The 13,413-nt window shown below is 54.6% G+C and overlaps 1 protein-coding gene across 1 annotated transcript in view; it reads right to left on the reverse strand.

The window, feature by feature from the left end:
- LOC147096473 (tapasin-like) overlaps positions 1–587 on the reverse strand; it is a 51,008-nt gene extending 50,421 nt beyond the window's left edge. Inside the window, exon 1 of the mRNA XM_085975272.1 lies at positions 207–587. Coding sequence (XP_085831398.1) covers positions 207–267 — 61 coding nt within the window. The 5' untranslated portion in view covers positions 268–587. The remainder of the gene's footprint in view (positions 1–206) is intronic.
- Between the last annotated feature and the right edge of the window lie 12,826 nt (positions 588–13,413).

A 13,413-nucleotide genomic window follows, 5' to 3' on the forward strand; every position in this document is an offset into this window, starting at 1 on the left:
ATGAGGGGCCAAATGGCCTACTCCTGCTCCTATCTTCTATGTATCTTTCTATGTAATTGATTTGTATCATACAATGAAATGATCACGGTGTTGTAAATGTTCGATAAAGTATATTAATAACAACAACACGAGATTCTGGCCACAGACACTCGCAGCAGTCGCGGCCTCGGCTCAAAGGTGGTGAGAAGCCGCTGAGAGATGCTTACCTGGGAGGGAGCAGAGGGCCAGGATGGTCGACAGCTTGTATATGGTGCTGATTTCCCCCATCTCCAGCAACGGCTGCGCTTGGCAGGGAAGACTGAGGTTCTGAAACCCCTCTCTCAGCTCAGGGCGGCAGAAAAAACCTTTTCACTTTTAGTTTCATTTCTGTTTCCTGGAAGAGTCTGTACCAAGTTGCAGGAGGAGAGAGGGGACAGTGTACAACAGACAGCAGGGCCAGGGGGGGGGGGAACCGGCACCTCAGACCCAGGAGAAGAAACCTTGCCTTTTTTTGCACTGTCTCTCAGCCCCGGGATCTGGCTGTGCTGAGAGCTGAGGGTGAAGAAGGCGTTCTGCTTCAGCCTGGAGCTTGAAACGCTCCTTCCTCTTGCTGCAGTGAGCCTGCCCCGCAGTGACACTGCCCAGTGTTTGCTGGGGACTTTACTGTGGAATTCCCTGCAGCTATACTTTCACACAAACACACACAGGGTCATTAGAACAAACACGCCTTTACCACACGGGGCTACTGAGGCAGAGACTGCAACATCATGTGAGAGGGAATTGGACAAGTGTTTGGAAAAATAAGAATATCAAAGCACAGTTTTCTGATCTTTTTGCAAATCAACATGGTTGGAATGCTTACATCTGTCTTTGCAATGTCATTGCACTGCATTAATTTATTTTTTACAAAACTGATTTGCCCAAACCCATTTTTATCTTGCCTGCAAAGATGGAATTCTAAACCTCAATCTAAAACCACTTTATTGTACTTTCACCAAACTTTAGTAGCTTCCTGTAACCTGACAAGTTCTTTTGGAAAATGGGCACACTGGGTGGGGCGGCAAGTGTGCATCCAATAACTATTTTTTCAGTCTTGTGGGTGAAAGAGCTTCAGGACAAATTTTGCCAAATCAATATGCTGGAAAAGCAAGATCCTGGATACAGTAATTGTGGGGATGTTTTAAGGTCATTAGAACAAACACGCCTTTACCACACGGGGCTATTGAGGCAGAGACTCATGTGAGAGGGAATTGGACAAGTGTTTGAAAAATAAGAATATCAAAGGATATGGGGAAGGGCAGGGAAATAGAATTCGGAGCAGATCTCACCCCTTTGATGGAATAAATGGGTCTTTTTCGGGGTGGCAGGCGGTGACTAGTGGGGTACCGCAGGGATCAGTGCTTGGGCCCCAGCTATTCACAATTTGGGCCGGTAATTCCTGTCCCAACGCGCGAGTACGGTCGGGGTACTCACGCGTCTGGCCGGAGGAAATGCCGGTTTTCAGCATGCACAGCGCACGCGGGGAAAAACCGGCATGTCCTCTCCTCTGACCCAAGGGGTTCAGAGGCAGAACGCGCGCGACTGCACTGGCAGCGCGTGCGCAGTAAAATTCCTTTTTTTTCCCCAAAGTTGCGCGCGTGTAAAGGCCTCCGCTCTTTACACGTGGAAAAACAAGACGTAAGTATTTCGTTTTTCAGGTAAGTGGGCTTTTAGTACAATGTAGACATTTTTTTCCACAGGTTTGTTATTTTTAAAGAATTTACAGGATGGTAAGTTTAGTTTTAGACCCTATTTTTTTTAAATTTATTTTTTTCAAAAAATTGATTAATTGTTTAAAACATTTTTTTAAACGTATTTATAGTTATTACAATCAGTGGAATGTTTTTTAAAATTTTATTTAAAGTTAAAGTAGTGTTTTGGCAGCCCGTACTTTTCATGAGTTTGACAGCTCTTACTGTCAAACTCATGAATGAGTTTCCCCTCCCCTGATTGGCTGCACAGTGCTCACCTGATCCCAGCCGGCACATCGCACTAACTACGCCGCTGGATCAGGTAAGCACAGCGCACCGACAGATGAACCGGGCCTGTGGCAGGAAATGCGAGCAGGCCCAGGCTTCAGATGTCGGTGCGCAGGGTGAGTGCAGATCGGGGGCTTGCACACGCGGCAAGCCCCCGATCTAATTTCAGGGCCCTTATATATCAATGATTTGGAGGAGGGAACCAAATGTATTGGCCCGGATATTCCGATCCCTACGGGTGTGTACGCACTGTGTACCCACCCGTAGGGACATCGGAAATAGTAACATAGAAGATAGGAGCAGGAGTAGGCCATTCGACCCCTCGAGCCTGCTCCGCCATTCAATGAGATCATGGCTGATCATCCAAATTCAGCACCCTGTCCTCCTGCCTTCTCTCCATATCCCTTGATCCCTTTAGCCTTAAGAAATATATCCAACTCCTTCTTGAATATATTTAATGAATTGGCCTCTACTGCCTTCTGTGGTAGAGAATTCCACAGGTTCACCACTCCCTGGGTGAAGAAATTCCTCCTCATCTCAGTCCTAAATGGCTTACCCCTTATCCTTAGACTGTGATCCTTAGACTGCACATGCGCTGGAAACCGGCATTTTTGATCTGTCAGGAATGCTCTTGACAGATCCTCCGGCTGCCCTGGAGAAGGGCCTCTGTGGGCGGAGTGTTCTGCTTTTTGGAGACCCTCCGTCCACAGAAAACACTTACAATTCTTAGGCCTGGTAAAAAGCAGGCGTACCAGTATTAGTTGAAAGAAGTAAAAAAAAACAATGGGCCAGTAATTCCGGTCCCTACGCGTGAGTACGGACGGTGCACTTACACGTGGGCCCGTTGGAAGTGCCGGATTCCAGCATGCACAGCGCATGCGCGGGAAACCGGCATTTCCTCTCCATCGAACTAAGGGGTTAAGAGGTCCAACGCGTGTGCGCAGGACTCTGCGCGCACGCGTTGAACTTCCTTTGTTTTGACAGGTTTGCGCGTGTGCAAGGGCCTGCACTTTTTAGAAATGAAAAAAGGAGGCGTAAGGAGTGGATTCTTGAAGGTAAGTGGTCTATTATTTAAAATTATTACATTTTTTCCACAGCTTCATTGTTTTTAAGGACTTTACAGTAAGGTAAGTTTATTTTTAGACCCGATTTCGTAAAAAATTATTTTTTTCAAAAATTGTATTAATTGTTTTAAATAGTTTTTTAAAGTTATTTATAGTTTATTTAATTATTGGGATGTTTTTTTAAATTTTAATTAAAGTTAAACTAGTCTTTTGGGCGCCCGTACTTTTCATGAGTTTGACAGTTCTTACTATCAAGCTCATGAATGAAGTTTCCCCTCCCCTGATTGGCTGCACAGTGCTCACCTGATCCCAGCCGGCACCTCGCACTAACTACGCCGCTGGATCAGGTAAGCACAGCGCGCCGACAGCTGAACCGGGCCTGTGACAGGAAATGCAAGCAGGCCCAGGCTTCAGATGTCGGCGCGCCGGGTGAGTGCACATCGGGGGCGTGCACGCACGGCAAGCACCCGATCCTAATTTCTGGCCCAATTTTTTTTCCACTGATTTATCATATAAAAATACTTTTAAAAAAGGTAAGTATATTTTTAGCCCCGTAAAATACTTTAATTATTTTTTTCAAAAAATTTAATTTTTGTTTAAAATACTTAATTTATTGTAATTTCAAGTCATTTTAAAAATGTGATTTTTTAAAAAAATTATTTGAAGTTTTACTGTGCTTTTTCATTGATCTCCATTCATATATTTGACAGGTCTTCCTGTCAAATGTATGAAGGGAGATTCCCTTCTGTGATTGGCTCCCCATGGCCCAAGTGATCCCAGGGACGTTGCGAACTACCTGCGCCCCTGGGATACGTGGGCTCTGCACACTTGCAGTTTGGTGAGGCTCAGGAGTGGAAGCGTGTGCATCCCGGGAGCCCTCAGGTAAGGGCGCAGATTTTTCCAGATGGCAGGCCTCCACCCGCGGGAGGCCTGCGATCGGAAAATACGGGCCAATATTTCCAAGCTTGCTGACGACACAAAACTAGGTGGGATTGTGAGTTGTGAGGAGGGTGCAAAGAGGCTTCAAGGCGATTTAGACAAGTTGTTTTTTATTCGTTTATGGGATCAGGGCGTCGCTGGCAATGCCAGCATTTATTGCCCATCCCTAGTTGCCCTTGAGAAGATGGTGGTAAGTCGCCTTCTTGAACCGCTGCAGTCCGTGTGGCGAAGGTACTCCCACAGTGCTGTTAGGGAGGGAGTTCCAGGATTTTGACCCAGCGACGATGAAGAACCGGCGATATACTTCTAAGTCAGGATGGTGTGTGACTTGGCGGGGAACTTGGAGGAGGTGGTGTTCCCATGCGCCTGCTGCCCTTGTCCTTCTAGGTGGAAGTGGTCGCGGGTTTGGGAGGTGCTGCCGAAAGAGCCTTGGTGAGTTGCTGCAGTGCATCTTGTAGATGGTCCACACTGCAGCCACGGTGCGCCGGTGGTGGAGGGAGTAAATGTTTAAGGTGGTGGATGGGGTGCCAATCAAGCGGGCTGCTTTGTCCTGGATAGTGTCGAGCTTCTTGAGTGTTGTTGGAGCTGCACTCATCCAGGCAAGTGGAGAGTATTCCATCACACTCCTGACTTGTGCCTTGTAGATGGTGGAAAGGCTTTGGGGAGTCAGGAGGTGAGACACTCGCCGCAGAATACCTAGCCGCTAACCTGCTCTTGTTGCCACAGTATTTATGTGGCTGGTCCAGTTAAGTTTCTGGTTAATGGTAACCCCCAGGATGTTGAGAGTGGGGGATTCGGCGATGGTAATGCCATTGAATGTCAAGGGGAGGTGGTTAGACTCTCGATTGTTGGAGATAATCATTGCCTGGCACTTGTGTGGCGCGAATGTTACCTGCCACTTATCAGCCCAAGCCTGAACGTTGTCCAGGTCTTGTTGCATGCGGGCATGGACTGCTTCATTATCTGTGAAGTTGCGAATGGCGCTGAACACCGTGCAGTCATCAGTGAACATCCCCATTTCTGACCTTATGTTGGAGGGAAGGTCATTGATGAAGCAGCAGAAGTGAGTGGACAAATACATGGCAGATGCAGTATAACGTGTATAAATGTGAAGTTATCCACTTCGGTAGGAAAAACAGAAAGGCAGAGTATTATTTAAATGGTGATAGATTGGGAAATGTTGATGTACAAAGGGACCTGGGTGTCCTTGTACACCAGTCACTGAAAGCAAACATACAGGTGCAGCAAGCAGTTAGGAAGGCAAATGGTATGTTGGCCTTCATTGCAAGAGGATTCGAGTACAGGAGCAAGGATGTCTTACTACAGTTGTACAGGGCCTTGGTGAGACCACACCTGGAGTACTGTGTGCAATTTTGGTCTCCTTAGCTAAGAAAGGATATACTTGCCATAGAGGGAGTGCAGCGAAGGTTCACCAGACTGATTCCTGGGATGGCAGGACTGTCGTATGAGGAGAGATTGGGTCGACTAGGCCTTTATTCACCAGAGTTTAGAAGAATGAGAGGGTATCTCATTGAAACGTATAAAATTCTGACAGGGCTAGACAGACTGGATGCAGGGAGGATGTTTCCCCTGGCTGGGGGGTCTAGAACGAGGGGTCACAGTCTCCGGATACGGGGTAGGACATTTAGGACTGAGATGAGGAGAAATTTCTTCACTCGGAGGGTGGTGAACCTGTGGAATTCTCCACCACAGAAGACTGTGGAGGCCAAGTAACCTGAATATATTTAAGATGGAGATAGATAGATTTCTAGACACAAAAGACATTAAGGGGAATGGGGAGAGAGCGGGAATATGGTATTGAGATAGAGGATCAGCCATGATCATATTGAATGGCGGAGCAGGTTCGAAGGGCCGAATGGCCTACTCCTGCTCCTATTTCTCTATGTTTCTATGTGCCAGCACATGTGTGGTGGGCCGAATGGCCTCCTTGAGTGCTGTAATTTCTATGGTTTGCTAATTAGAGAAATCAGACAGCAAAGAGTTTTTCTGGGTAATGTTTTTATTAAATTGCATAAAAATTGAAAGTGGGTGGTTATTAAACAGATGAAAAAAGTTGCAAATATCACTTTAAATCGACATGTATCTGAATCTATCTGTCCAACCACAACTACAACAAACAACTTGTATTTATATAGCGCCTTTAACATCGTAAAACGTCCCAAGGCACTTCACAGGAGTGTTAAAAGACAAAAAATTTGACGCCAAGCCACATAAGGAGAAATTAGGGCAGGTGACCAAAAGCTTGGTCGAAGAGGTAGGTTTTAAGGAGCGTCTTAAAGGAGGAAAGAGAGGTAGTGAGGCGGAGAGGTTCAGGCAGGGAATTCCAGAGCTTAGGGCCCAGGCAACAGAAGGCACGGCCGCCAATGGTGGAGCGATTATAATCAGGGATGCTCAAGAGGGCAGAATTAGAGGAGGGGGTTGTGGGGCTGGAGGAGATTACAGAGATAGGGAGGGGTGAGGCCATGGATGGAGGGATTTGAAAACAAGGATGAGAAGTTTGAAATCAAGGCGTTGCTTAACCGGGAGCCAATGTAGGTCAGCGAGCACAGGGGTGATAGGTGAATGGGACATGGAGCGAGTTAGGACACGGGCAGCAGAGTCACATCTTGAGTATTGTGTGCAGTTTTGTTCGCCTTATCTGAGGAAGGATGTTCTTGCCATGGAAGGAGTGCAGCGAAGATTTACCAGACTAATACCTGGGATGGCAGGAATGACGTATGAGGAGGGATTGGGTCGATTGGGCTTATACTCGCTGGAGTTTAGAAGAATGAGAGGGGATCTCGTCGAAACTTATTAAAAATTCTAACAGGACTAGACAGACTAGATGCTGGAAGGATGTTCCCGATGGTCGGGGAGTCCAGAACCAGGGGTCACAGTCTAAGGATAAGGGGTAAGCCATTTAGGACAGAGATGAGGAGGAATTTCTTCACCCAGAGAGTGGTGAACCTGTGGAATTCTTTACCACAGAAGGCAGTGGAGGCCAATTCATTAAATATATTCAAGAAGGAGTTGGATATATTTCTTAAGGCTAAAGGGATCAAGGGGTATGGGGAGAAGGCAGGGGCAGGGTACTGAATTTGGATGATCAGCCATGATCGCATTGAATGGCGGAGCAGGCTCGAGGGGCCGAATGGCCTTCTCCTGCTCCTATCTTCTATGTTTCTATGTCTACAAGCCTGGTCATGTAAACATCCCTGTAGTACTGGTGTCCATTGGCTGGTTTGTTTTGTACGTTTATTCAAGGAGGGAGACCATGTCCATGGTGCGCTGGAAGCTCCTTACACGAGGGTGACCATATCTTCTAAACCGAATCCGGGGACACAGGGCAGCTGCGCAGCAAAGGAACCAGGAGGGGAAATGTAGGTGGTGCAGCACAGCGAGGCAAAATGTTGTAGCAGCCTATCTTTTAACAATTGCACAAATACACTACAAACACAAAACTAATTACTGGGGATGTGCGACATCACAATAGTGAAGCGCTTTCAGACACCTGATCCCCCAGTGACTGAGGTCACACCTGACCCCTCCCCCCCAGTGACTGAGGTCACACCTGACCCCTCCCCCCCGTGACTGAGGTCACACCTGACCCCTCACCCCCAGTGACTGAGGTCACACCTGACCCCTCCCCCCCAGTGACTGAGGTCACACCTGACCCCTCCCCCCAGTGACTGAGGTCACACCTGACCCCTCAACCCCCCAGTGACTGAGGTCACACCTGACCCCTCACCGCCCAGTGACTGAGGTCACACCTGACCTCTCACCCCCAGTGACTGGGGTCACACCTGACCCCTCACCCCCAGTGACTGGGGTCACACCTGACGCCTCACAGTGTCTAGGATTAACCCGCTCCCCCTTCCCCCAGTGACTGAGATCACATCTGACCCCTCCCCCCCAGTGACTGAGATCACACCTGAACCTGACCCCCAGTGACTGGGGTCACACCTGACCCCTCCCCCCCAGTGACTGAGATCACACCTGAACCTGACCCCCAGTGACTGAGATCACACCTGACCCCTCCCCCCCAGGTGACTGGGGTCACACTTGACCCCTCACAGTGTCTAGGATTAACCCGCTCCCCCTTCCCCCAGTGACAGGGGTCAGGTGTGACCCTGACCCCCAGTGACTGAGATCACACCTGACCCCTCCCCCCCAGGTGACTGGGGTCACACCTGACCCCTCACAGTGTCTAGGATTAACCCGCTCCCCCTTCCCCCAGTGACTGAGATCACATCTGACCCCTCCCCCCCCAGTGACTGAGATCACACCTGACCCCTCCCCCCCGTGACTGGGGTCACACCTGACCCCTCAGTGTCTAGGATTAACCCGCTCCCCCTTCCCCCAGTGACTGGGGTCACACCTGACCCTTCCCCCCCAGTGACTGGGGTCACACCTGACCCCTCCCCCCCAGTGACTGAGGTCACACCTGACCCTGACCCCCAGTGACTGAGATCACACCTGACCCTGACCCCCAGTGACTGAGATCACACCTGACCCCTCCCCCCCAGTGACTGAGGTCACACCTGACCCTGACCCCCAGTGACTGAGATCACACCTGACCCCTCCCCCCAGTGACTGAGATCACACCTGACCCCTCCCCCCCAGGTGACTGGGGTCACACCTGACCCTGACGCTCCCCCCCCAGTGACTGAGATCACACCTGACCCTGACCCCCAGTGACTGAGATCACACCTGACCCCTCCCCCCCAGGTGACTGGGGTCACACTTGACCCCTCACAGTGTCTAGGATTAACCCGCTCCCCCTTCCCCCAGTGACAGGGGTCAGGTGTGACCCTGACCCCCAGTGACTGAGATCACACCTGACCCCTCCCCCCCAGGTGACTGGGGTCACACCTGACCCCTCACAGTGTCTAGGATTAACCCGCTCCCCCTTCCCCCAGTGACTGGGGTCACACCTGACCCTTCCCCCCCAGTGACTGGGGTCACACCTGACCCCTCCCCCCCAGTGACTGAGGTCACACCTGACCCTGACCCCCAGTGACTGAGATCACACCTGACCCTGACCCCCAGTGACTGAGATCACACCTGACCCTGACCCCCAGTGACTGAGATCACACCTGACCCTGACCCCCAGTGACTGAGATCACACCTGACCCCTCCCCCCCAGGTGACTGGGGTCACACCTGACCCTGACGCTCCCCCCCCCCCCAGTGACTGGGGTCACACCTGACCCTGACCCCGACCCCCCAGTGACTGGGGTCACACCTGACCCTGACCCCCCAGTGACTGGGGTCACACCTGACCCCTCACAGTGTCTAGGATTAACCCGCTCCCCCCCCCCAGTGACTGGGGTCACACCTGACCCTGACCCCTCCCCCCCAGTGACTGAGCTCACACCTGACCCTGACCCCCAGTGACTGAGATCACACCTGACCCCTCCCCCCCAGGTGACTGGGGTCACACCTGACCCCTCACCGTGTCTAGGATTAACCCGCTCCCCCTTCCCCCAGTGACTGAGCTCACACCTGACCCCTCACCCCCAGTGACTGAGATCGACCCTGACCCTCACCCCCAGTGACTGGGGTCACACCTGACCCTGACCCCCCCAAGAGACTGGGGTCACACCTGACCCCTCACCGTGTCTAGGATTAATCCGCTCCCCCTTCCCCCAGTGACTGAGCTCACACCTGACCCTGACCCCCAGTGACTGGGGTCACACCTGACCCCTCCCCCAGTGACTGAGATCACACCTGACCCTGACCCCCAGTGACTGGGGTCACACCTGACCCCTCCCCCAGTGACTGAGATCACACCTGACCCTGACCCCGTGACTGGGGTCACACCTGACCCCTCCCCCAGTGACTGAGATGACACCTGACCCTGACCCCCAGTGACTGGGGTCACACCTGACCCCGACCCCCCAGTGACTGGGGTCACACCTGACCCCACACAGTGTCCAGGATTAACCCGCTCCCCCTTCCCCCAGTGACTGTGACTGTGACCGGCCCCTGTTGCCTCTCCTTCACTCGCTCCGGTTGCTGGGATCCTCGGCACTTCCGACTCTGACAATCCAGCAGCACAAGCCCGACCGGAAACTCCGAAACAAGAAGCGGCACATGCGCAGAAAGACTGCCCTGTCGCGCATGCTCGGTGAGTCACTCTGGCCGTTGCACAAGTTATTGTTTATTTTAGCCTTAGGGCCGAAAACTGACAGCTTTGCGCGGGGTTGGGGGTACACTTACTGCCCTGGGGTACACTCACTGCCCAGGGGTACACTCACTGCTCGGGGGGTACACTCACTGCCCAGGGGGACACTCACTGCTCAGGGGGGGACACTCACTGCCCTGGGGGACACTCACTGCCCGGGGGGTACACTCACTGCCCAGGGGGGTACACTCACTGCCCAGGGGGTACACTCACTGCCCAGGGGTACACTCACTGCTCGGGGGGTACACTCACTGCCCAGGGGTACACTCACTGCCCCGGGGGGTACACTTACTGCCCTGGGGTACACTCACTGCTCGGGGGGTACACTCACTGCCCAGGGGGTACACTCACTGCCCAGGGGGTACACTCACTGCCAAGGGGGGTACACTCACTGCCCAGGGGGTACACTCACTGCCCAGGGGGTACACTCACTGCCCAGGGGGGTACACTCACTGCCAAGGGGGTACACTCACTGCCCAGGGGGTACACTCACTGCCCAGGGGGGTACACTCACTGCCCAGGGGGGTACACTCACTGCCCAGGGGGGTACACTCACTGCTCGGGGGGTACACTCACTGCCCGGGGGGTACACTCACTGCCCAGGGGGTACACTCACTGCCCAGGGGGTACACTCACTGCCCAGGGGGTACACTCACTGCCCAGGGGTACACTCACTGCCCTGGGGTACACTCACTGCCCTGGGGTACACTCACTGCCCAGGGGTACACTCACTGCCCAGGGGGTACACTCACTGCCCAGGGGGTACACTCACTGCCCAGGGGTACACTCACTGCCCTGGGGTACACTCACTGCCCAGGGGGTACACTCACTGCCCAGGGGGGTACACTCACTGCCCTGGGGTACACTCACTGCCCTGGGGTACACTCACTGCCCGGGGGGTACACTCACTGCCCGGGGGGTACACTCACTGCCCGGGGGGTACACTCACTGCCCGGGGGGGACACTCACTGCCCGGGGGGTACACTCACTGCCCGGGGGGTACACTCACTGCCCGGGGGGTACACTCACTGCCTGGGGGTTCACTCACTGCTCGGGGGGTACACTCACTGCCCCAGGGGGTACACTCACTGCCCAGGGGGGTACACTCACTGCCCCGGGGGTACACTTACTGCCCCGGGGGTACACTTACTGCCCTGGGGTACACTCACTGCCCGGGGGGTACACTCACTGCCCGGGGGGTACACTCACTGCCCGGGGGGTACACTCACTGCCCAAGGGGGACACTTACTGCCCTGGGGTACACTCACTGCCCGGGGGGTACACTCACTGCCCTGGGGTACACTCACTGCCCGGGGGGTACACTCACTGCTCAGGGGGGTACACTCACTGCCCGGGGGGTACACTCACTGCCCAGGGGGTACACTCACTGCTCGGGGGTACACTCACTGCCCGGGGGGGTACACTCACTGCCCAGGGGGGTACACTCACTGCCCAGGGGGGTACACTCAATGCCCAGGGGGGGTACACTCACTGCCCAGGGGGGTACACTCACTGCCCGGGGGGTCACTCACTGCTCGGGGGGGTACACTCACTGCCCTGGGGGTACACTCACTGCCCAGGGGGTACACTCACTGCCCAGGGGGTACACTCACTGCCCAGGGGGTACACTCACTGCCCAGGGGTACACTCACTGCCCAGGGGGGTACACTCACTGCCCAGGGGGTACACTCACTGCCCAGGGGGTACACTCACTGCCCAGGGGTACACTCACTGCCCAGGGGTACACTCACTGCCCAGGGGGTACACTCACTGCCCAGGGGGTACACTCACTGCCCAGGGGGTACACTCACTGCCCTGGGGTACACTCACTGCCCAGGGGGGTACACTCACTGCCCAGGGGGTACACTCACTGCTCAGGGGGTACACTCATTGCCCAGGGGGGTACACTCACTGCCCAGGGGGGTACACTCACTGCCCAGGGGGGTACACTCACTGCCCAGGGGGGTACACTCACTGCCCGGGGGGTACACTCACTGCCCGGGGGGGACACTCACTGCCCGGGGGGGTTCACTCACTGCCCAGGGGGGTACACTCACTGCCAAGGGGGTACACTCACTGCCCAGGGGGTACACTCACTGCCCAGGGGGTACACTCATTGCCCAGGGGGTACACTCACTGCCCTGGGGGTACACTCACTGCCCAGGGGGTACACTCATTGCATAGGGGGTACACTCACTGCCCAGGGGGGTACACTCACTGCCCAGGGGGTACACTCACTGCCCAGGGGGTACACTCACTGCCCAGGGGGTACACTCATTGCCCAGGGGTACACTCACTGCCCAGGGGGTACACTCACTGCCCAAGGGGGACACTCACTGCCCAGGGGGGTACACTCACTGCCCAGGGGGTACACTCACTGCCCAGGGGGTACACTCACTGCCCAGGGGGTACACTCACTGCCCAGGGGGGTACACTCATTGCCCAGGGGTACACTCACTGCCCAGGGGGTACACTCACTGCCCAGGGGGGGGTACACTCACTGCCCAGGGGGGTACACTCACTGCCCAGGGGGGTACACTCACTGCCCAGGGGGTACACTCACTGCCCAGGGGGGTACACTCACTGCCCAGGGGGTGCACTCACTGCCCAGGGGTACACTCATTGCCCAGGGGGACACTCACTGCCCAGGGGGGACACTCACTGCCCAGGGGGGACACTCACTGCCCAGGGGGTACACTCACTGCCCAGGGGGGTACACTCACTGCCCAGGGGGTACACTCATTGCCCAGGGGGTACACTCATTGCCCAGGGGGTACACTCATTGCCCAGGGGGTACACTCACTGCCCAGGGGGGTACACTCATTGCCCAGGGGGGTACACTCACTGCCCAGGGGGTACACTCATTGCCCAGGGGGTACACTCATTGCCCAGGGGGTACACTCATTGCCCAGGGGGTACACTCATTGCCCAGGGGGTACACTCACTGCCCAGGGGGGGTACACTCACTGCCCAGGGGGGTACACTCACTGCCCGGGGGGGACACTCACTGCTCGGGGGGGTACACTCACTGCCCTGGGGGTACACTCACTGCCCAGGGGGTACACTCACTGCCCAGGGGGTACACTCACTGCCCAGGGGGTACACTCACTGCCCAGGGGTACACTCACTGCCCAGGGGGGTACACTCACTGCCCAGGGGGTACACTCACTGCCCAGGGGGTACACTCACTGCCCAGGGGTACACTCACTGCCCAGGGGTACACTCAC

Source organism: Somniosus microcephalus, unplaced genomic scaffold (genome assembly GCF_052327205.1).
Source record: "Somniosus microcephalus isolate GS21.2 unplaced genomic scaffold, FLI_Smic_1.0 unresolved_chr1, whole genome shotgun sequence".
NCBI classification, from domain to species: domain Eukaryota; kingdom Metazoa; phylum Chordata; class Chondrichthyes; order Squaliformes; family Somniosidae; genus Somniosus; species Somniosus microcephalus.